General features: G+C 40.4%; 1 protein-coding gene across 7 annotated transcripts in view; it reads right to left on the reverse strand.

The window, feature by feature from the left end:
- The window catches only part of PTK2 (protein tyrosine kinase 2), a 140322-nt gene that overhangs the window by 49376 nt on the left and 66793 nt on the right, over positions 1-24153 (reverse strand). For all 7 annotated transcript variants that reach the window (XM_026047128.1, XM_026047127.1, XM_026047124.1 and 4 more), the window contains exons 6-11: positions 19075-19162; positions 8332-8411; positions 7097-7159; positions 3559-3613; positions 949-1089; positions 678-755 (exon numbers count right to left, since the gene is read on the reverse strand). In XM_026047128.1, coding sequence (XP_025902913.1) covers positions 678-755; positions 949-1089; positions 3559-3613; positions 7097-7159; positions 8332-8411; positions 19075-19162 — 505 coding nt within the window. The remainder of the gene's footprint in view (positions 1-677; positions 756-948; positions 1090-3558; positions 3614-7096; positions 7160-8331; positions 8412-19074; positions 19163-24153) is intronic.

Raw genomic sequence — 24153 nt, forward strand, 5'->3', positions numbered from 1 at the left:
TCCCAGTGGTAAGGTCCCAAATATTTTGCTCTCACATGGTGAGTTAATATCTGAATAACCTTTTTACAGAATCACAGAATGGTTGAGTTTGGAAGGGACCTCTAGAGATCATCTAGTCCAAACCATCCTGCTCCAGCAGGGACACCCAGAGCATGGGGTACCTGGTCACATTCAGGAGGGTTTGGAAGAGACCTCCAGAGAAGGAGACTTCACAACCTCCCTGGGCAGCCTGTTCCAGGGCTCTGTCACCCTCACAGTAAAGAAGTTCCTCCTCACATGCAGATGGAACTTCCTGTGTTTCAACTTGCACCCATTGCACCTTGTCTGTACCCAGTGCACCATTGTACTGGCCACCACTGAGAAGAGCTTGGCCCCTTCCTCCCTACTGTCTCCTCTCAGGTACTTAAGACATTAGATCTCCTCTAAGCCCATCAGATCTCCTCTCGGTCTTCTATTCTCCACGCTAAACAGGCCCAGCTCGCTTAGTCTTTCTTCCTAAGATAGACGCTCCAGTCCCTTCAGCATCTTTGTCGCTCTACATTATGTTGAATTCCCTGGCTATTTGAACTCAAGGATGAGACCTTCCATCCTCTTCTTTTCCACTTCACAGAGGCCATGGTCAACTCAACAGCTTGTTAAGGCATTAAACTGAGAGAGGAAACCAAAAGGAGACTTACGTTAGCGCCCTTGTCCGTCAGGTAACTGATTCCTTCTTCCGGGCCGATTGCAAGCTCCACCGAAATAATCCAGCTTGACTTGAGGGTTGAAGGAGGAAGAGAGGCCAGGATTTCAAAAGTGAGAGAAGGGAATATTTTGTTGTTAACAAAAACCAGGGATTCTTCTTGAAATGAAAGCATGAACTAAGCAAGCAATCACATGCAGGACTGAGCAAAACCAACCAGCCTCCTAAGCAGAGCCCGTGTACTGCTGTCCCCATCACACACTTACCCCAAGGGCACATTTGAAGCATTCCTTGTCAAATCTGTACACGGGAGAGAGGATCTCAAAGAATTTCAAAATGCTTTCTTCTCTGTTGAGGTTGGCAAATTGTCGAAACGTTTGTTGGATTAATTTTCGTAGTGTTTTGGCCTGTGTATTAAGAAGTTTAAAGATGAATTCTTTACATTCTAACCAGACTGATTCTCTGTATATGAGAAGTATCAGCTATTTGGTACCTCAACAATGGTTTCTTGACCAATGAAACACAGCAGACAGGTGTCAAGGGAAAAGAAGCAGCTTCACAATATGAACAACAGACTGCTGCTATGCAACATATACATACTTCATATTAGGTCTTAATTTTATTTATGTCATCAAATGTTATTTTCTTATGTGACAGGAATAGCTCTCCGCTGCAGCTGATGAGTAATACAGACAATCCCATACTGAATTCTCAGAATCTCAGAATATGCAAAATAACTTTCATATAAATAAATGAAACTAAATAAATAAAATCAGCTACAAGTAAAGTAAAAAATCAATGGAAAGTAAACATTTAAAAGTTGCAGGTGTTAACTATTGTTTATCACTTTCTTAATTGTTTTCAGTAACGACCTAAGCAGAGCAGCACAAGTCATCCTATTAATGGCCATATATAGCTACATAGTTATATAGTAATAGCACATATCTGGGATAGCAGGACAGACATGATTACATATGCTTGGAAGATAAAGCATATATAGGATACAAGCAGACTTGAAAGCAACTCTTTTTTTCCTAGATAACTGAAGATATGTTATTAAAAAAAAGTCTATTTGTCTGCTTATAAGCCAAATGTGCAAAATGACTGCTTTCTTATGCCCCATCAATGCCCTAATGAGTAATTCTGGCTAGGCAAAACAGTGTGAGGCATCAAGAAACTGGAATAAATGTCCCTGGATGCCTGGATTCATGGAGACGCTGGCAGCACAAGCGCAGCAGCTTCTCTCCCGCGCCCTAATCAAAAGCGTATGGATGGTGTGCGCCGAGCCAGCCCTTTCACTGTCCTTCACCACTGTTTACATCATGTAACGCCAAAATGCCAAGCCACAGGCACAGCTGTTCTTGTCTTCCCTTGCCAAAGCCTGGCTTGTGCTTAAAGTAGCTGCATGGGATGACAAAAAAACCCCAAACAAATAAATTACCTTTAGTACTGCCTCTTTCTGAGGCTGGTGTTTTTCTCTGAGCTACTCTATCTTGACCACATCTATCTTTGCAACAAAGACAAATGCAGCACATTGGGTTTCAATGTTTTAGCTGGGGAAAAACCTCCCCAGAGCCTTCTTTGGTCTGCACTTGTCCCGTTTACAGCCTTACATCATGTCTTACAGTCCACACGTGATGAGCTAATATAGCAGCGTCTCTAAACTCATTGCTTTAATGACCTTTCCTAAAAAAGCTGGAATTTCTACCAGGAGAGCCACCAGTCTTGCAGAGTGGAAGACTCATTTAATTATTTGAAGAAATCCTGGATTATGTTTAATAAGTCCTTAATATTCACTGAAAAGTGGTACCATTTTTCCCTTTCCCATATTTTTTCTAACTTTTTAGAATGACTATCTGTGCAAGCTGGACTTTCTGGTAGTTCTTGCTACTTCTGCTCTTTTCTTTCCTGATTTCCAAAGATCAGGGTTTCTTGGCTCCTCTAACACTATTTTTGGAGGTGGCTTGTTGTTTAGGTGAGGAGCCTGTCACCACAATTTGCGCATTTAGTAGGGAATACAGACCTATATAATTCCTTAAATTAAAATAGGTTCTTCATTCACTGAGCTGCAAGTTATTTTTTAAAATGTCTTTTGAAGCAAAACCCCCTTCATGAGAGACCTTTTATGTTTACCCTTCCACTTACATCACAATGATTAATGCTCTACATGAACATTAAGTTCCCTAACTAAATCCTCCATAAACATATCACTGCTTTCCAAAATCACTTCTAAATCATGAGTTTATCACTGTTTACTCCCATTCTAACAGCAGAGATTTTACTACGATTTTAAAACTAAGAAGGCTAATGATGCAAAACTAGTTGGTGACAATTCTTAGCTCCTTGTTCCTAACATGCTGAGAAAAATCTGCATTTTTTTCCTCAGGGAACATAGGGATTTCAGTGGAAATGAGATCCAATTAATGCTTGTTGTCTAACTACGGTTAACATGAGCAGAAATTGCTGGAAATCTTTCTTAAGTGAGAGTTGGAATTAGTGGAGAGCAAGGAAAGCAGCATTTGGTCCATCCAGTTGTCCCCAAAACAGAGTGTTTTCTTATGTGTCCCCTTCCCCATTCTCCAAAAGTCTCATTTTTCTCTTAGAAGGGAAATCTGTTATTTTCAAAGGAGCTGAGGAGTCCCTTCTGACTTCTGTCTGCGAAGCACCTTCCTGTCTTCCAGTTGTTCATCTGCTGTTTAACTAGGGGATCTCTCTCTCATCCATTTCTTAAGACTCACCTGATTTTTTTTCCTACTGGAACAGAAGTTTAAAACAACTCACGAGTCTACAGGGAAACTACAGGGTGATGCAGTTTCCTGATTTCTGAAGGACATTTGGTTTTGCAAGAGCACACAAAGAACTGGAATTGTAATTACCTTTACTGAATCCAGTAAACTCTTCGGGAAAAAACGTCTTAAGCCAACGTCTTTCCTGAAACAAAAAGACAAACGTTGTTAGCAAAAGGCATGAGCATAAACTGAAATATAAATCAAATACTGCATGAGCAGAAAACTAAATGCAAGCTTTAGCATAAAATTGCCAAGGGACAGAGAAAAAATGTAAGAAAAAATTCAAATGAAAAAGGTTTTTTTTGTTGCTTTCTCGGTGTTACAGAAAACTTTTTTATTTTCATGTGGCGAAGGGGTTATGATCTCTCTGAAACAACGACCCTTTGCTATCTTTAAAATGAGAATGAAAGATACCTTTCCACGGCTGCATGCTTTGCACAGAAAAAGAAATTCAAATGGAACTGAAATATTTAACAAAGGAAAAAAAGCTGTTAGCCAACGTGAAAAATGCAGCACATTTTCAATGCTCCCTTGCAACACAAGAAGGAAAACCAACATTAAATTCAACCTCCAAATATAAGAATTAAAAGTGCTATTTTTAAAACTAAGGACCTACAGTATTTACAATACATACTAACAGCTCCCTCAACTCCAAGAAGCAGCGTATTCACATACAGCTGTGACACTAAGCTGCAAAAAGCTTATAAAACTTCCATAAATGTTAAGTCCTTTAATGCATTTCTTCTCAAATGCAAATTATAGGTCGTTTATCAACCCGCACCATGAAATACACCCAGCACATGTTATTACTGTCTCCATAATATGCAAAGACATTCTGACAAGGAACATGTTAGTTTAATGTTAAGCATTTTAGCAAGAGGAGGTGGCTTCAAAAATGAGCACCCAGGATCCCTCCCGTCTTCCTCTTCTCCATAGATTCAATTCGAGACTCGTGGGGTAGCTGTGCATGTAGCAAATCCAGAAGGAATCCTCGTGGGAATATAAGGAATGGCATTTTCTATGTTTACCTAGGCAACAGATGCAGTTACTGCAGGCCAAGGTGCAGCACAGGGGCAATCACAAAACCTGCAAACTCCTTTTCCATCCACACCTGTGTTGCAGGAGCAAAAAATGAACCAATTTAGAGGGAAAAAAGTCCAACTCAGTGCTCTGGATTAAGGCCTCAGACACCTATTTTCCTACTGCTGGTAATTAGTAGCTAGGTCTTGGTTCCTTTATATTTAGCTTGGTCTATTCCATCCCACCCATGGATTCATATGTAAAATTTTACTGTTTTCATACATAAACGTCAATAGGATTAATAAAATACCAGCTACAGATAGATGATTGGGCTTGTAATATAGCAATCAAGCAGCTCTGGCAACATTCACCTTTATTTATACTTTTTATCTTAAAGGTACATTGAAAAAAGCAGCGTTAGGAGAGCGAGATAGATTTTATGCACTCTTTCAATCCTGTGGGTGCAGCTGCTCTTCATAGAGCTCCCCTTTTTCTCCTTCTCATTATCCTCCTTCTATGCAAAAGGCTTCACATTTACTATAAAAAAACATCGTTTATTGTCTGAAGATCCAACTAGTACAGGCTCCTTGGCAGCCTGATTCTCTGCACTCTTTTCCCATCCAGATCTGGTCTTATTTGATAATCTGATCAAGAATGAATATAAATCAAGTGGACAAAGACAGGCGAAAAGCAATTCAACCTTGTGCCAAAAAAAAAGGGCTTTTTACTATTGCTCTCAGCTGGTTAAGTGTCTCCTGAGGTAACCCAAGCCGCTGACAGCAGTAAAAACACGAACAAAACAAGACACAATAAGCCCTGAAAAATAAACGTAAGAAAACCTCTATAGGCCATTGAGATGGTTAAGATCAAATGAGTGAGTTTGGGGGATTACTGGCACGTTCTGAAGGCTCTCATTAGCTTGTAATTATCTGCAGCTCCTTTATGGTGCCTTTATCTTTCACTTCTCCCAGTTGAATCCTTTACAAAATATATTTTGCTTCTAAAATAAAAATGGAGGAAGAAAATTCCCCAGTCCCCAAACAAATAAAAAATCCTTAAGTGTGAAATCCTGCTTTTCTAGTCCTGCACAGAAATAAGTTGTTAAAGTCTGTACATTATATTTGCTTCTTTTTGTCCCCCTCTTTCAAAAGAGCCATTAATTGAAGACCTACCAAACCACATGTTGCAGGGTGAAGAAGTCAGTGCTAGACTAGAAGCCACCCCCATTTGGGACCCTAAAGATCCTATTATGTGTTATAATTCTTAATGTTGCATATCACATGTTTTAAATCTTAATTCCTGCATCTCACTTGTTTTGAAATTATAATCCTAATAACAAATGCTGATACTTTAACGGGTGGCCAACAAGGGACTCAAAAATACCTTTCTAAAGTCCTACATGAAGTATATGGAAATTGTAACCATCACTTCTTATTTGCCTCATCTCATTTGTTTTAACTCATCCTCCAGACTCAAGGTGAATCGCCAACAGACAGTCATTAATCTCACCAACTCTCTTCTTTCAAAGAGGATGACATGAGAATTTCAGATCACACTGTTCTCCTATCTTTTTAATATTGCATTTTAACTCTTTCTCTCTGTTCATGCTGTTCATCTTTATTATTCCTTTCTCAATTATTTATATTTTTAACTGAGATATATTTCTATTGTTGGTTGAGACATTAAACTAAATGAAACCCTTCAAAAATTCTCATTTTAAACAATGTAATTGCATAAATACTGTGCAATTACAGGAACACTATATAGAAACCATGTTGTTCTTATAAATTAACTGGTTAATTTTCAAAGGAAACACTACTTTCCATTTACAAAGATTAAGAAAATGGGGTTTCTAACCCTAAAATATGTCTCCATCAAGTTTACTCTGGAATATCTACCACTAAAGACTAAATATTTAGAGATTCCAGCCACACACAAGTCCAGGCAAAATTCAAAGGCTGGAACTGAAGCTGAAACTCCTCCAAAATACTCCATGAAAATGGACAAATCTGGCAGAGCTACATCAACAACACTGAAACCAATCTTCAATGTACAAAACTTATGAAGTTCCTCAGCCTGTCTGTGTTGAAGCCATCTAACATACAGCAACACTGAGTAACTACAACGGTTTTAGTACAAGGATGCTTCTTTAAAACTTGTGGTTCACAGATACCTAATCAATGGGTAAACTGTAGGATCACAATGCAACAAAACCACATGCTTAACAAATAAGGCAAAATGATACCACAGACTTCTCAAGAAACTCACATTTTAACAGGTTAGTCACAGGTGATGAATGCAGCAGAAAATCAGGAACAAAATCAGCTGGACTTGATGACCCCATAAGCATCAGCAAAATTGAAACAAAACCACACCAATATCCCCATTATCAAATTTAACAACTTCACTTCTCTTGTCCAGAGTCGAACAGGCTCCCTCTGTCTCTATAATTGGAAGAATTTCATTGTCTTTCACTCACTTAAAATACGCTTGCAGATCTCACAAAGCTTCAAGAACCATAAAAGGGCAACAACAGCTTTCTTTTATTGTGCCACATTTCATATTTTTGATTAAGAAGCAACTCAATCCAGAGCACAGTACTTACTCTAACACTTCATAGTTGGATTTCTTTTCTAATGCGTTGCCTCTCATCTCTCCGTAGGATCTCCTGAAGGCAGGAAAAACAGGGGAAAGTAACGATTACTGGATGACCCAACCTAAAACTGCCGTATCTGGATATCCAGATTTTTCTGTGATTGACCATTAGACACCATATGCAGAATGAATTCAAACCAGCTGTAGAATGAATTCAAATAAATATTACAACATTATTATCCTACCTCAATCAACCAGGGATTTAGTTTACAAAATGATTTCAGGAATGAGACAAAAAATAATACCAATACTGCATTTCCAGCAGCACTTTTTACAGCAGCTCAAAGCACCCTGCCAAGGTGAAAAGTGATTTAATGCATCTTTTAGCACCTCCTTCCTATCTCCTACACCTCTGCACCAGCATTAGTGTTGGTTTTTTTCCATTTGGGAAAACTGTTGTTCAAATGAGACCTTTCTCCTTTGCTAACAGGTTTTCATTGCCATTTTTTCTTAGAAATTCTACTCCTTTCTTAATTTATCTGCACAAGACAACAGCATCACCGAATCAGACGATTCAGGCTGGAAAGTTGCCATAGATCAGCTAAAACCAAGCGGGAAAACCTACTCAAGAATCACTTCAGCTCATAAACTTAGCTTTACTTTCCAACTGTCTGCACAGTTGACAAGAAAGCTGAAAATGTTATAAAGAAAAAAAAAAAAGGATGCTTTACCCTTCCTTAGCCATTTGTTCATTTAGCTATTTTATTTTCATATTTATAAGTTTTATAACAGCTATTTCAGCTATTTTTTGTTTAGCATTTAGCAATTTTTAAAATAGCAGATGTAAAATCAAGGGAATGCACAGAGAAGTCCTAGCACCATTTATCTCTAATTACAGCAGCTGTAACACACATAGATACCCAACAAGACTATTTGCCCACATCTCAGGTTGATTTTACTACACAATACTTTACAGGCCTTCGAATTATCCAATTGAAAATTTCACCCCACAAAGCAGTAACATGAGATAGTTAATTGTAATTTTACTATTAACTTTAATTCAAAAATCACGAGAATTAGTTACAATAGATTCTATTTTTTTTTCCTTCCAATTACTATAGCAAAAAAAGCTTTTTGGTGTTTTCTTCGGTTATACCGCAAAGAAATCTGAGAACTAAAGCCATTCCAAAATTCACATGTAGCCATCAGAAACATGTTGAATAATAAATGAAATTATCAGCTTACCGGATTTCGAGGCAACCCAGCTTCAAAGCAATTTCCTGCTCCACTTGATCTGCTATTTCTAACATGTAGTCATTTTTCACCTACAACACAAGAAGGAGGTTTTGCATCACAGAAAGATCAGGTCAGTGCCTAAATACACTCAAATACCATTCAAGCACCTGTGGAAGAAATATTTTTTGCCCGCGTTTAAGTTTTGTGGGGGGTCATGAATTACAACATGTGAAAAGAAAATAAACACATAGTTTGTACGTATATATTCTCCATAAAAGAGTTGTGTTTTTGTGAGAAGCTCCATTCAACTGCAGAGAACTTGGTGCCCTCTTCATGGGCGTCACTTTAGCTGTGATTTATTCAACACAACCCACCATCTTTGCGGGACGCTGGAGCGCGAGGTTGCACCTATGCTCAAGATCCATCTACTCCTGAACCGCTTGGGTTCTGTTGATTTAACTATAAGCCGCCATGTCTATTTTAAAATTATTTTAAATTTTACATTCATGCTGTATTTTACAGTCTTCAAATTGCTAAGGAGATTCTGCAGAATGGAACAATTTCAAGAAAAAAAATATCAGCATCTTTCTGCTCATCGGGAGGGATATAAATTGTGGCTCTAGAACAGTCAGGCCAAGCTCCCAGCTTTTAAATCTGTTACAAAATGTCTAGCCGCTCACGTTATTACTATGAAAAACCTCCGCGCTATAGATGACAAATTACAGAACTGAACTTGACTGCAGGCATTTACATGGACCCTGACTCAGAGAGAGAATATATGGATACAGGGGGCGTACAGTGAGAAGTAACCTGGAGATGGGAATTCTAAGTGAATTAGGCTCCTACACAGATCCCTGTGATGAACCATAAATGAACTATAACCACTTTATTTCTTTCTTACAGCATCCATACAGAGGTTTAATGAACTTTAATTGCAATTTAAATACAAGTTTCTATTGCATTTACTCATACTGAGCTCCACTGGCTATCTTACCTAGCTTTGATTTTTTGTCAATATTATACATGCAATTTTTGGGGGGGAGGAGGGGATGCTTATAAAGCAACCTCTTTCCAATTAAGAACCATTTGCTTTCTCTTTTTAATATGCAATTCCTGATCTCTGACAACTTCACCTGAAAAAATCTGCTGCATGATCCAAGTCGCAAATCTCCGTTTTCACGAGCTCTGACAAAGGTCTTTTACAATCTTGACATATAAAACTTCCCCTTACAGGAACTATGTTAATTTGAGTCTAGTAGCATGTAATAATCTTATCTTCAGCTCATTGCCTTGTAGCTCCCAGTGTGGAAGGCAATTCATTTGTTAAAATTAGCAGCCGGAGAACATCTGCAATTTCATGCAAATGTATTAAAAAATGCTGCCAGGCTCAGGTAATTGCTGCTCTATAAAGAACTAGGCAACATGACCCAAGCATTTCTAGGCTGGCTTTTATTTTCCCCTTATCTATCCTCTAGCTTTTGAACTCTCACAAAATATCAGGAAACTCCACGGTAAGTACAAGTTGCAAGTCAGTACAAAAATATTCCAATTTTGCACTACTCTGATACATGAGCTGATAACCATCTACTTGACTCCATCCTTTTATTAGAGTGACATGGAAAAGGGTGATTTTTATTTGGCAACTATTAGTGTGGAATGAATCAATTCCTTTACCTCACATTTCCAATAGAAAGGTCCAACAGAAAATCCATCGTTTGCTGATTTATTATTACACGGGGGTCTCTGAAGCTTCACCTGGAGTTCAGGCTCTTTCAAAGTCCCCCTGTTACCCAACTTGAAGAGGGAGATAAAAACTGCCTTCATTTGCTTACCAGGTAACATGAGAAAAGCTTTCCCCCAAAAACCCCATTTCCCCCCAAAACCCTAACCACAGGCACCATTTATAAAACAAGTTGTGACATCCTCTCCTAAAAACATGCAGTGGGGTTTGCTTATCACGATTCATCATATATACATTACACAAACCCATTTCTTCTCAGTTTGGAAAGTATGCAAAGAAATCAGAAGCCTCAGGTAGCCCATGGCCATAAGCTCGTGCTCTAGTTAGACTGAGCAGCGTTTCAGTACGGATGGCAAAGGTAAGGAATGGATGCAAGGCAACCAGCTCATTTTTTTTTCCAAGACCTTTCCCGCACGCGTCCTTGGAATCCCAGCAAGTCTAATAAGGGGGGAAAAAAGCAGCTCAAGCTGCCAGTACTGGACTACTAATGAGAACTTCTCTTATCGCCTTTAATTCCTCTCGCCTGTTCTCTCTGAGGCGGCCCTGGATCAGTGCACGAACTCCAGCTCACACAGAGATGAGGCAGGGATGGAGCAGTGAGTCTGTGCGTGCTATGCACAACCAAGTATTAAACAGAGGAGGCACAACAGAATTTAATGGCAATTAAGTCCTTTAATAGTGTTCCATGCGGAAGGTACCTTTGTTTTTTTCTAATGTTTAAGAGAAAATTAGATAAAAGTGAAGAAAATGCCTATCAATGTAGTCTACTCTGCTATCAACAAAACCATTTTTTTTTTTAAAGAATCATAGAATGTCTAAGGTTGGAAGGGACCTCAGAGGTCATCTAGTCCAACCCCCCTGCACACGCAGGGTCACCTAGAGCACGTGGCACAGGGCTGCATCCAAGCGGGTTTTAAAGATCTTCAAAGAAGGAGACTCCACAACCTCCCTGGGCAGCCTGTTCCAGTGCTTTGTCATCCTCACTGTCAAAAAGCGTTTTCTCAAGTTCCTGTGGAACTTTTGGTGCCTCAGCTTGCGGCCATTTCCTCTAGTCCTGTTGCTGTCCACCACTGAAAAGAGGCCGGTCCCCTCCTCCTCACTGCCTCCCTTGAGGCATTTATACACACTGATCAGGTTCCCCCTCAGTCTTCTCCTCTTCAGGCTGAACAGGCCCAGTTCTCTCAACCTTAAGAGTGAGAGAGCCTCTCTAAGCCTCTCTCAGCCTTTCCAACTTATTCGCCCGACTGCGCTCTAGCAGAACGTCCTTATTTGAACTTGCAGAGAAAAAGACACTGGTAAAAGAAATTTAAAGGAGAACAGAGACAAAATAATTTCTTGCTGCAAAGCAGAGCGTTCATTTCAAGCCATTTTATCTCTGAAACGCAGCAAATTGAAGCCTCACTTACAGTCAAGTAGCTGCGTGCTTTTGGGTCCCCAATTAGCCTTTTATTTTTTGGCCACTGGCGCTTCCTTCATGGGTCACCCAGAGCAAAAGTAACAGTTTTGTTGGGTGCCCAATCACCACAACTGCTGCAGCTCTCCGAACTTCCCAGACGGGGTCGTTTGCTGCTACAGTTGAGGATAAAAAACGGAGGATGGAAAGGCCACGTTTGCGAACACAGCAAAACAAGAGCACTACCCCAGCACACGGGGGCCAAGGAGGAACCTTGTGCAGAACTTGTGTTTTCCACGCCAGCTGCTGCTTTCTGAAGCCATCTGCTTCACTTGGCCGCATGAAACTTTCTCACGCAGCTGCAGCCCTTTGGGAGCCCCTGGGCTGTGGCTTGCGGGCCGCATGAACCACGGGGCGGCTCACAAAAGCACCCATAAATAAATGTGGATTTATTAAGAACCTGAGTAAAACAAGTTGGAATACTAACCACTTTCCCGGAGTTTAGGAAGCAAATAACCTACCTGTTTTGTCCCATTAAAAATTCTGCTTTTAATTTGTTTATATACCTCCAGAAAAACAGCTAAATAAATAAATAAATACCAAACTTTCTATGAGGTTTTCATCAGCCTGAAAAATTGCAGAAACTCTTAGCAAAAATACTATCAAATGAGGCCTCAAAATGGGCTACACACTAATAATTAGCCTGTCTCCTGCCTTCCCCATCTCATTTAATGTTACCGAGGAATTTCCCACAGGATCATCTCCAATTTTGCAGGAGAACAGTTTAAAAATAAGTAATCTATTTCTCTCGCTTCACTTTCGATGTCTATGCCCTACTTACACTGCTTGGTTATTTTATTTTTATTTTTTCTTGTAAATGGGCATTTGAAACAGGCTCTGAGAAGGGCATTTCGTAGGGGTAAAGGACCCTCCACACTTTAAAGTGCAAACACTGGGTTGGTGATTCCTGCGGTTAAAAAAAAATATGTATATATATGCGTGTGTGTGTCTGTGTGTAGAAATCAAATAAACGTTAACACGTCTTTCTGGATGAGGAGGAGTAAGATGCAGCAAAGTCACTATCAGGATTAGCAAGGCACAAGAGGCAGGTTTCCACATCATTCCCTCTGCAGGAAACATCTTTTACCCTCGGATTTTTAGCTGGTGTTTCTAATTGTTACATAGCAGTGTTTTCTATATAAGCAAAAATCAATCCTACTTTTAGCCTTCCTGTACTTACAATAACTGTTTCTTCTCCTTTCTAACAACTCCAGGGTGTCCCTTAGTACCTGCTGCTCAGGAGTCCAACACGTGGAGGCCCTTTTGGTGCCTGTGTTCTGTACGTGGGTAACTCGCTCTGCTGTTGCCCCAAGGGGACTGCTCATGGGGAGCATCATCTCCCCCCCAAACCCAGTACTTCTGGAGGCACCAGTCTCAAGGCAGGCCCAGCAAATTCCTTCCCATCGTTAAACAGTGCTTAATTCTGGCTTCTGCAACATGAAATCCAGATTACACTTGATATCTCCACCTCAAGAGCTGATCTTTGGCCACGCCATGTGTAACCGAGGATTAAAGCACCACACGTCTTCACGTTTCTGTTGTCTTTTCCTCTGTACTTACAGCAGTTGCCGTAAGCAAGTCCACCTGCTCAGAACTCCATCCCTTTTGGGATGCATTACCAGAATAATTAACACAAACGTTGGGCATGTGTTGCTGTGATCCCTTCTGCAGTGCTAAACACGCTGCTGAAATGCTGAAGGGATGCCAAGGGACAGATAAATCATTAGGTGAAAGCACATCAGGCACCTTATAGAATCACTTATATCTTTCATCATAAAACTGCCATAAAGAGAAGGCTCCCAGACCTTCTCACATCTGAAGCAATCCTAGAATCAGCAAGAGTAGGTTCTGGCAGGACACTGGAGTTGTCCTCCCTATGGCATCAGAATAAGCAAAATACATCTAAGTTTTAGATGTGACTTTGCTCTTGAAAGAGCACGGTCTCAACTACTAAAGTTTCATAAATATTGTGCAAAAATTAACTTTCAAAAAGACTTGTGCCTGTCTGCTTTGAGCAAAGCAACACATGCACAACCCCCTCCCCACTGTTCTCCTAACGGCACCAATATTTTTGGAAGCAACTTTAACGATCGTAACGACAAGATAAACACACATGTGGTGGCTCCGCACCCTTATTTAGCCATCCACTAACATTAGACTCATTAGAGGAGATAAATCCCCATTAGGGGAAAATTAAAGCTCCGGCCTTTTCCCGGGGAGTTAAAAACCCAGATTCGGCACTAGGATAACATTCATTTGCCATCTGTCCTCAGCTGCTCCTCCTCTTCATCTTCCAAGGCCCCAGTCCCTGTAGTATCTGTGGATGATCTTTGACATCGCTAACTGATTTTGGAACCTCCTGTGTTAATAACAAGGGCATTAGAGATAGTGAAGGGGGGGGCAAAAAGCAACTTTTGCCGGGGTTTTGTGTGGCAGAGAATGGCTAAAAACTCGCCCTGCTGTCAGAGGGGCCGAGCTCCAGCTGTCGCTGCAATAGGAACTGCTGCTTCTGCGGCCTCCAAAAAACTGGGGCTGTACACAGGGCCCTCATGTAGTACTCCAGGCATGAAGCCCCTTTTGCTGAGGGTTAATTTGTACCCCTGCTGCCCCCCACTAATGAAAATTTCCCTTTTCCAGATCAGAGAAGGCTGAGGATCAACGTGATCCCACATTTGGTTTTAGCTGCTGCTGTTATAGGTGCGATTTAGCAAAGGGAGGGACAAGAATATTTTGCTCAACTGCCCCAGAAGTGAGATGCAGATATGGAAATACAGGGGTAGAAAGAGCTACAAGAACTGCAGGAGCTGAGCTCTGAGATCGTAAACCAGCCTTTAGAGCTGAAAATGAGTTATTTTTACCGTAAACCATGAATTTCAGCAATTTTAAGCAGCAGACCCCTATTACTGCACCCCTAATTACTCTTACAAGCTGCAAGGGGCAGGCAGGTGATGTGGGGTCTATTTTTTCCCTCTTTAAGCAGCTGCACGTCTCACATTTATTACCCCTTCTCCCTGCAGGGCCCTCTTTGTGTGGCCACATTAACCCTTCCCAAAGGATTACTGTTGTTTGTTTTAAACAGACTCCCAATATTCAACATTACGTGAGCTCTCCTCCCTCTGCCCTTGATTTTCTGCACAGTTTTATTGGCAAAGTCAGTGGTCTTTAGCTCTCCTATTTTTATACAAGCGATGCTGTTATTTAATTAGGTTAAAGAGCCCAATTCCCAGACGGCATTTCAAATTATATCTCCTGCACCTAAGCTTTATAAAGCTTTAATCATTAAGTTATTATGGTAATTGCACCTTGACGCAGTATTCCTTACATGTCAGGGACAGCATTCAAAAAATATTAATTTGCACAAGACATTTCTCCGTCACCATGTAAATGAAAATTTTCAACTCAGAAACTACCTTTAAAGTGCTGAAATTACCTTCGCAGACACCACAGAAAGTGAACAAAACGGTGCTGTTGGTCCACAAGAAACTTTGCCTCATCTTTCTTTGGAGTGTTGGGTTTTTTTTTTTTCCTTTTTTTCATGTAAAACTAGCCACAAGTTTTCAAATTTACAATTAAAAAATAATAATTTAACATTGCACTAGTGCATAGTTTTAAGGACTCAGCGAGAAGATCAGAAAGTGCACATTTATTTAAGGGCTTCCACTAGCGATAGACCGTATTTTAAAAAAATGCTCCGTGGCGCCAAGCTCAGCTCTGGTGTTCCTGCTCCAGCCTTTGGGGTTTTCCTCTCTCCATCTGCAGTTCCTTCTCCAGTGCTTTATTGTGAGGCACTAAATGAGCAAAGATGAAGCAGAGGCCAGTGGGTTTTTATTCTGTAATTACTTTATGTCTCTTGTTTTATTGTACATGGACTCAGCTCCAGTGCAGCTCCATGCTTCAAGCTCGGGTAATTTTTCTCCGTGATGCATCTGTGTTGCCCAAAACAACATTCCCCCCCCCCCCCCCTTTTTTTTTCCCCCTCTCCTCTCTCTTTTCTAGGGATCTAAAAACCCAAGAAGTGACTTTTTGAAGTCTGGCAGAGGTAGGGGACAAGGGCACAGCTGAGGGCCGCTCACCCTGCATGCGACACCCTTGCAGATGCTCCTGCCCTTTTCCACAGCACATAAACCAGCTCCAATTACTGGGGGGTGAACGTGGTATTCAGGGAGAAACATTGCAGACTCCTGGCCCTGCATAAAAGGGTGGCAATTCAAGCAGCTTATATCTGACTGTAATTACATGAGTGTTTTAAATGAAGTCCCTTCTACCTTGTTGCAAAAAAGCAAATTTTCAGTTCTCCCCTTACACCTTTATCCTTCTCTCCTTTATCCTTCTCCTTAAACATTTCCTTGAAAATCTGCATGAAGCCATAGAAAAATTTGCCTTTCTTCTTTCCAGTTTCACAACACAATCAACACAGAGTGAAAGATAATAGATGTTACAGATTAAAACGTAATCATTTCCAGGGTTTTTCCTCGCCTCCATTGGGTTGAATTGGTTGGGTCAGGCTGAGCACGATCGATCCCGGCACTGCAAGCAAAGTCTCCAGCCCTTTTCCTCGCTGCTCATTTTAATCCTTGGCTGCAGAGATTTCCAAACAGGGCTGCTCTTGTGAGAGGTCTCATTAAGCTCCCTGCTTTCCCACTTCCAATTAGGAGCAAGGCCGCCCATCACAGATGGCGGGACTGGGGCCGCCGCCTGCGCACGGCTCTGCTTGGGGCTCCGTCATTTATTCCAACCTCTTCAAAATAAAGACCATCCAACACAAAGAGCGCTCCCAGTCCTCTTAACAGAGTCAAAAAAATCCAGTAAAAGATATTTCAGCTATTAAGTCCAAACTGAGACTTAAATGCTTGCATAAATTTATAGAGAAAGGCGCTCTTTGAACGGAATGGGAGTAGTCAAGCACGTCAAGTTACAACCGTGCCAGTTTTCTGTTTAACAGCCTGATGATTGTGGTTTAACTACGTGAATAAACGTGGCTGGTGGCAGCAATTATGGCAACATTTTGTTCTTTTTACAAATCTGTGCTTGTGAAGACACAGGAATCACCTGAGGATTTGCTCTTACGCAAGCTTTAGAGCTTGGTTTTTCAGCACTATTGCTGCTCAGCAGCAACTTAAGACAATAATTACCTGTTTCTAAAATACAGGACATTTCACAGCTTCTCTTTCACAAAAAAACTCTTTCTTTTCCTTCTCCATAGCCTTTTTATTGTAATACTGTGCATTTTTAATAAGCCAGTCAAGTTGCTTTTAGATGCTATCGAAATAACAAGAGGTCCCCAGCCACAACTTGAAAAGAAAGATGTTGTCATGGGCAGCATCTGGTCCTCAAAAATCTTTATTCTCAATTACAACAGGCGGCAACAGTGGATTTGACTCTTATACCCACAAAGGCCAACCTGATTCCAAAAGTGTTATTTTGTTGTTGCTGTTAGTGCCGTAACTGGCTCCTACACTCGTTATTTGGAACGTGGCTGTTTCTCTGGAGAAAGTTCAAGGTATCTAGAGTCACATGCATGATTTCTATGCATTTTGGTGCTCTTGCCTATATACAACAGGCTGTGCTCGATGACCCACATCCAACCGGGGCTGAGCTGCAGCTGGCAAAAAGTTAAACGAGAGATGCTCCAACAGGACCTGAAAATTTGCTTCTCCTGGTCTTTCCATCTTCCCTTTTAGTTTAGATCTACTTAATGCTGCAGTATTAGTGCCTAAGGACTTCTGCTTGACTTTTCTCATGTCGGTAAGGTCACCTTAGCGGGTAAACCAGAGAAGACATCTGTAATTGCCTTAATTTACTCAAGAGGCCGAGTGAGACTTGTGGGGTGAAAAAGAATCAGGGATGGACACTGACAAGCTCGGCAATGATTTCCATGACAACAACGGCCCAAATACCTTCGGCAGGACCCAAGAGTGAAGAATTAATAAATAAACAGTTGTATTTACAACTATCTTTTGACAAAGAGAGGAAGAGAGACAAAAAAGTCCTTATGGGGTACAGAGCAGGGGGACAAGAATGCTTGATTTTCACTCTGTTTCTCAGAAAATACTTCCCAGAAAATGTATTCCTCTGTGACTAAGTCCTCTGCTTGAACAAAAGAAGTAGCAATGACAAACATTAGTGAGACATTGTTAGCGGCCTGCAGTGCCACTCTGTAATTTCTGCAATCAAAAAATGCAGACCTTCCCATCAGAAGGAAAAATACCGTAATCATGTCAAGTAGCATCAAAACATTGGCAGGAGAAGGGGTAAAAAAGAAGCATCTCCTTCTCTTCCTGGGTTGGGATTGACAGATAAAGAAGAACATAGCTGTGCGCCCTTACCAGGCTCCAAAAGCTGCCATAGCCGGGAGAATTTTGTTCTGCTATAGAAATATATTCCCATAAAAGAAGGGGGACAACCTGGAGAAAGGGAACAACCTGCCAGTGGATATAGGAAATGTGTCATTTGGGAGCCCATCACACTACCTCATATGTTTCAAATATTTTTGAACTGGTAGAGAGCCAACAGAAGGAGGGCGGTCTGTGAAAAGAGGGACCTCCTGCCAAAACGCTGGGGATTTGCACAACGTTATCAGAGCTTCACAAGGTTGTTCCTTTGACCCAGCAAAAAGCAAAGGGGGAAAAAAAAAAAAAAATCCCATTTCAAAACAGCTCCCATGTCACCTCCTGGGGTTGTTGAGCTTGGCCGGGGCTGCTGATCTAATGTGTCCAGGTCTCCCTGCCTCCCCTTCCTATCCCACTCTGCCTCAGTTATGACAATATTCCATAAAATGACTCTCGGAATCCATTTAGATTAAAACCAATCCTCCATACAGTAGGGCATAGCATTAAGAATAAAATGTAGAAATACCATGGGGTGGGCAAGTCATCAACTCACCAACATCAGAGATCCAAACTGATGTTAAAACATTGACAATACTTCAGTTGTGAACAAAGACATCGCAGCAGCCAGAAAGCAAAAGAGGCTCATCCGACATGCAGCAAATAAGTCATTCTAGGCCTAGATTTACAGAGATTCTTGGATTCTTAAAATTAGTAGAAACTTTACAAATTCAAGTCCAAGCTCCTATCAAAGTCATTCTAAGAGAAGTTTGAACACATCTAAAAACAGCTTGAAAATAGGAGTGCAAAATGTGGATGTAGGTGCCAATTTTTAGGAAATTTTACCATTACAGAGTTTTGCTAATTAGTAAGAGAGACTCTTAACAGAATATCAATATGAAAAAAATAAATGCAGCTGAATAAAACATCACACGGTTGTATAGAAACTGCCCACTTACACTTGCAACATAAAAAAAATTCAAGAACGTCATAAAATGGAGAAAATCTATTAAAAGTCCTCTGAAAAGCAGCAAATTTCATGTCTCAGGAAACATTCCTCATCATTTCTCAGGGAGAAAGATAAGACAGTCTTTTCCCTTTCTGTTTTATCTACGTAACCTTAAATTTTAACAAGTTCTGTATTATCTGCAGCACTATTCTTTCTGCAAAAACAAAGCAAAAATTCTATGAATTGATGCCAGCAAAACAAAGAGTAGTGGAAATGACTCTACCTGTTGATAGAAGAAATTTAGTGTTGGCTTGTCCTCAGTGAACTGGTTTAGAAATCCTTTCGGTAAATATCGGATTCTTAATTCATACCTGGGAAGAATAAAAAAAATAAAATGGGAATTAAAGTGACAATGCACATATAAGAATCAAGATTTCCTCAAAAACTAGAGACAAATCTTTCAGGGCTCTTGAAAATAATAATAAAATCAAAATAAACTCTGAAAGTGTAAGGAAAATTCTGTTTTGACAAATCAAATCTAAAGAGCTAGAGGGCACAGAGTGCGTGACGATCACAAGGATGGTTAGAAGAGACCTTCCTCACAGCCCTTGGTGCCTTCTCAAAGCTTCAGTGCACCTGAGGCATCAAGACTCAAAGCGGGTGAGCTACCAAACCCAGACCCAAGGCAAAGGAGGGCCCAAATAGGCAATGACAGCAGCTGAGCTGACGCAGCCACTAGCATGACCCCATGGCAAGAGCTACTTGGGTTTCCCAAGCATCAGGGCTCAACACGCAGCTGCCAGCAAGGAGCACCAACATCCACCCATCATCCTACTGCTCCCAGTGACTTCCTATCAAAAAACCACAGGCTCGGTCGGACCTCGCAAAGGAAACATCCCAGTTTCTTCTCTGATCAAGCGCCTGCAATAATTGCCCCGATTTATTCCATAGGCTTTGAAGAAATTCAAATTCTCTATATTCATTCCCCAAAATGAGTATATTAGCTACAAGAGCTGTGATCACTTAGTTATGACAGTAACTTGTTATGATAGTAAGAGTGAACATTGCAAGAATCCCATCTGTTGGCATCATCAAGTTGAGAATTTTTGCTTAAGCAACTGATTTTGCTGCCCATAATGAAGGTTTGCTTGGACATTTGTTAAGAAGTTGCTGTTGCTTCCGACCCAGCAACCTGCTGCAAGCACAAGTTGGAGGATTCTTTGCTTCTGAAATCACTGAAAATATATGGCCTGGTTGTGAATCTTCAACATATGGAAAATCATGCAAAACTAATACAGAGTAAGCAAAATTTACAATACAGAGTTAAAGATCTTCAGTTATTCACTGAATACAGGTGACCACCTGCAAGGGAACAAAGGTTACCACGAGGCTGAAGGACAGTTCCCCAGTCTCTTGCTTCTGACCCCACAATTCATCTCTGAATTATACTGTAGAGATTAATACAGCATGAAACTAGTTTCCTGTATAAAGAAAGCAAATTGGTTCCTTTTTGGTTGATCTGAAACATTTTTAGTTGTCTTATTTTAAGACTAAGACCATGAGCCCATCTTCTGAAAAGTGCCCCTTCCAGTTTCTTGATGTTCTTCAGACAATCTTTCTCCTTCTCTTGTCATTCCTTTCTGTTTCCATCTTTAATTCTTTTCTCTTGACAGCTGGTCTCTAGATAGAATTTTATTTGATTTTTATTTTTTTTGCCAACCTTATGAAACCACTGCACAATCTTGCAAGCATTCTGAAATGAATGCAACAACACGTAAGAAGAATCCTTTATCTGCTCTTCCAGCATATTAGGAAGAAACGTTTCCCGAATGCTGTTGGACACCCCTAAAATATTTCTTTTTCAGTCATGCTGCTGGCAAAAAAAGAAAAAAAGAAAGAAAAAGAAAAAAAGAAAAAAAAAAGGAAAAAAAAGAGAGAGAGATCATCCAGGTCTGAAGAAAATTATCCAGAACTTGTCATCTCGGCCCCCTCCACGGTGTACAGGTGGATTCAAGCATCCCAACCTGGAGTGGGCTACAATCCACCCTTCTTCTCTGGCATGAGAAAATACAGGAAAAGCAGCGGCTATGCTTGGCTCTGCAGTGAGGCGATGACAAGAGCTCCTTTTTGTATCGAGATCTCAGGAGAAAACCAGGAAAGCAGCCTGGCTGGGACACTCCCCCAAAATGACCTTCATTATCTCTTTATAAGCTCATCTTCATCCAGGGGAATGAAGAAGCTCATTTCCAAGCGCCAAGTCAAGGAGTGTTTTTCAGTCTTATTGAAATCTACTGTCTTTGAAACGTGGCGTCCTGAATGAGTCCCTTTCCACAAGCCAGATCAAACAGGATCCCTGCTGATGAGCCCCTCCTATTACCAAAAGGACTGGCTAGAGATGCCTGTAGAGATGCTTCCATGTATATACTGATGTTGAAGGTTGGAAAATTTCATCCATCTGCAGAACAGTCCATGCCTTGTGAGGATTACCTCTTTCTAGATTCTTCTGAGACTTGGCCATCACTTCTACAGAGGTAGAAAATCTTCCTCTTGTGACACGTGCTATGGACCCATGGAAAGGTAGGCTTCAGAGCTCCCATGTCGCATGGGGAAACGACTTGCCCATAGGACACAGTGCTGAGCACTTCCAGGTGCTTCCCTTGAGCAACAAGAACTTGGGCAGCTGATTAAGTCGTATCAGTGGTGATCTGGCTTTCATACCAACACAGTGGCTTCCATATTGCAGCTACCAAACCTACAGGACCAGAGTGCTAAGCATCGAGCTCTCTTCTGGTCTTCTTTACCTGATGGAGCCAACGCGTGATGTCTGCTCCCAAGTTCCTGCTTTACTGGCTCTTAACTGCAGAAGAAGATCTCTCAAGCCCGACACCAGAGTTTGTTCCAAAAATGTCATTTGTTACTTGAAGCTCTCAGTTTTTCCCCATGGGACAAGAAAATCTGAAACAAACTGAACACACTCCAGTCTTTATTGTCTTTCCATTAAAAAAAAAAGATAGTTTGGAAGACAGTTTTTCTAAGACAACTGCATGAAACCACTCAAATTAGATCGTGTTTCTGTAGTCCTAGCCTTTGCACATTCCAAGATGAGGCAGAATTACCCTGTGTGACATTTCACACAGTAGACTCCAATATATTTATTTCCTGAACTATTATAAACAAACAAGCACACAATTCCAATAATTATAACTCTGACTGTTTTGGACTCCGTCATTTTGGAAACATTCAAGATTTTCTGACAAAGGAGGAGATTATCTTTGCTTCCAGAGAATAACATCAAAAGAGGTTATATTGCTGTAAAAACTAGTAATAACAGCTGGGGCAGAGTCACATCTCTGTCGCTGCCCTTCTCTGGCCCATTCCAGCTGCAGCACCATAAATAGCACAAACAGCCCCAAACAAAAAGCTTCATAGATGGAGGGTGGATTTTATTCCAGTAATTTTTGTCTGGATCCTACTGAGAGTCACCATAACAGTCAATATTTGTATTAGTCCTGCAGAATGTCTGAAAATCTACTTCTGTAGATTTTGAATACACAATCCTTTTAATTTAGATAATTAAAAAAAAAACCTGCAAGAGGCAGTTAGTGGATTATTAATATTATAGGAAGCTTTTAATTCAAACGCTCTTCCAAGATTCTCTCCCCCTTACTAATCTAAATATTTTTACAAGCACTGTCATATGATCTTAAACGCTCTGCTTTATGGTATTACAAATATGACAGCAACATTTTGATTATGCAGAGCAAATTCCCATGGGTTTAAAAGGTATGGCAGGCTGTATGTATTTGATAAAATATAAAATGACACTCTGGAAAGGCGGTGAATAATTTATATCCTATCATAGCTCTTTCCTGAGTATTTTCTATAAACTCCCTCCACATTCTTCAAAATAATCTTCCTTTTTTTTTTTTTTTCATTTTAAAATTGATGAACTTTGTTTTGTAGCTTGCAATATGCAAGATGCATTGCAAAATACAAATGCAATCAGCACTAGGAAATTTGCACAGAATAAATTATTTGCATTTAATATACAACACTAGTATCATAGGATGCTTTCAGTAATACTCTGCTTCTAAATCTGTAATTTCTAAGTGTTATCTAGGAAAAACTTCTTGAGAAACACGAGGGAAAATATTGATGCATGTGCCACAAACGTTACTATCCATAAAACGCAAGATGCACCAAAAAGAACACGCTCCATTTCTGACACCTGGGTTTTAAACGCTCCCAATTTTTTTGACAACTTAAAGACAGATCACTAAAGTGAACTGATAAACTGTAAACTGGGACATCTGCTAGTGTATTATGTTAATTCAATTTGCAAGCCATTAGGCACAGGCTATTCACAGTAATTCTGCAGTGGATTGCGCCGGTCGGCTTTAGCAACTGTATTTTTAGCAACTTCTGGACAAATTGTGGTTACAAATAGAAAGGAAGAAGGAAAAAAAAAAAAAAAAAAGAACACTCAAAACCCCTGCAATGAACTGGTAAGCTTAGTAAGCTACTTTTCAGCTTGCTCTTATGATTTTACTGCTGTACCCAGCTCTGTAGTGCTGCATTTTAAAACTCTTGAGCCCTCCTCTTCTTCCATCTCTTTTAACCAAGTGACTGCTATCAAGAAAACACCCTATCAAACATACTTAAGCTTCGGGGAACAGAACAAAACAAAACGAGCAAACCAATTTTTGCAGGTTTTTTTTTTTGTTTGTTTGTTTTTTTTTTTTTTTTTTTTTTTTTTTTTTTTTAAACTATTCATTATACCTGAGTAAGTCAGGTCCCAGTAACGGGAAAGGGGAGAAAAAGCACAAAGCTTCTACCTTGGGCACTCACTTCACTGGCCACTAGCAGGTTTTGCAGTTGCAGACCAACATGCTCATCTGTTCTTAGCAAATATATATGTCCCACTTGATCTACATAGAAAAGTAGCTGCTGCTCAGTATTTTCTTATTTTCATTCAAAGAACAAGGTTTGCCCATTTAAATTTGCAGAGCTGAGTTTACATCACAGACAGAAACAAGACCCAGAATTAGGATTCTTGCATTAAAATTGGTAAAGATGGCAAAAACTTGAGACCTGTGGCAAGTTCTGCAGGTTACAGGGACAATTTTGGCAAGCAGCTAGGAGCTTTCCACTCCTGTTTGAGGCCTCTTCTAAAACATCAGGCTAACCCACATCTTCTCAGTTTGCAGGAACCCTTTTTCAGGCACTTGCAGCTCTCTGATGTGCATTTTCTTCTCCCATCCTGTGCCACCCCACTTTATTTAACCACGTAAGGATTTTCTTTAATAAAGCAGATTAGAGAGTGTTTTTTTCCTTTCTCAACACTTATCCAACTTGATTTTGG

This window comes from Nothoprocta perdicaria, unplaced genomic scaffold (genome assembly GCF_003342845.1).
Source record: "Nothoprocta perdicaria isolate Ctin4 unplaced genomic scaffold, notPer1 scaffold_48, whole genome shotgun sequence".
NCBI lineage: Eukaryota > Metazoa > Chordata > Aves > Tinamiformes > Tinamidae > Nothoprocta > Nothoprocta perdicaria.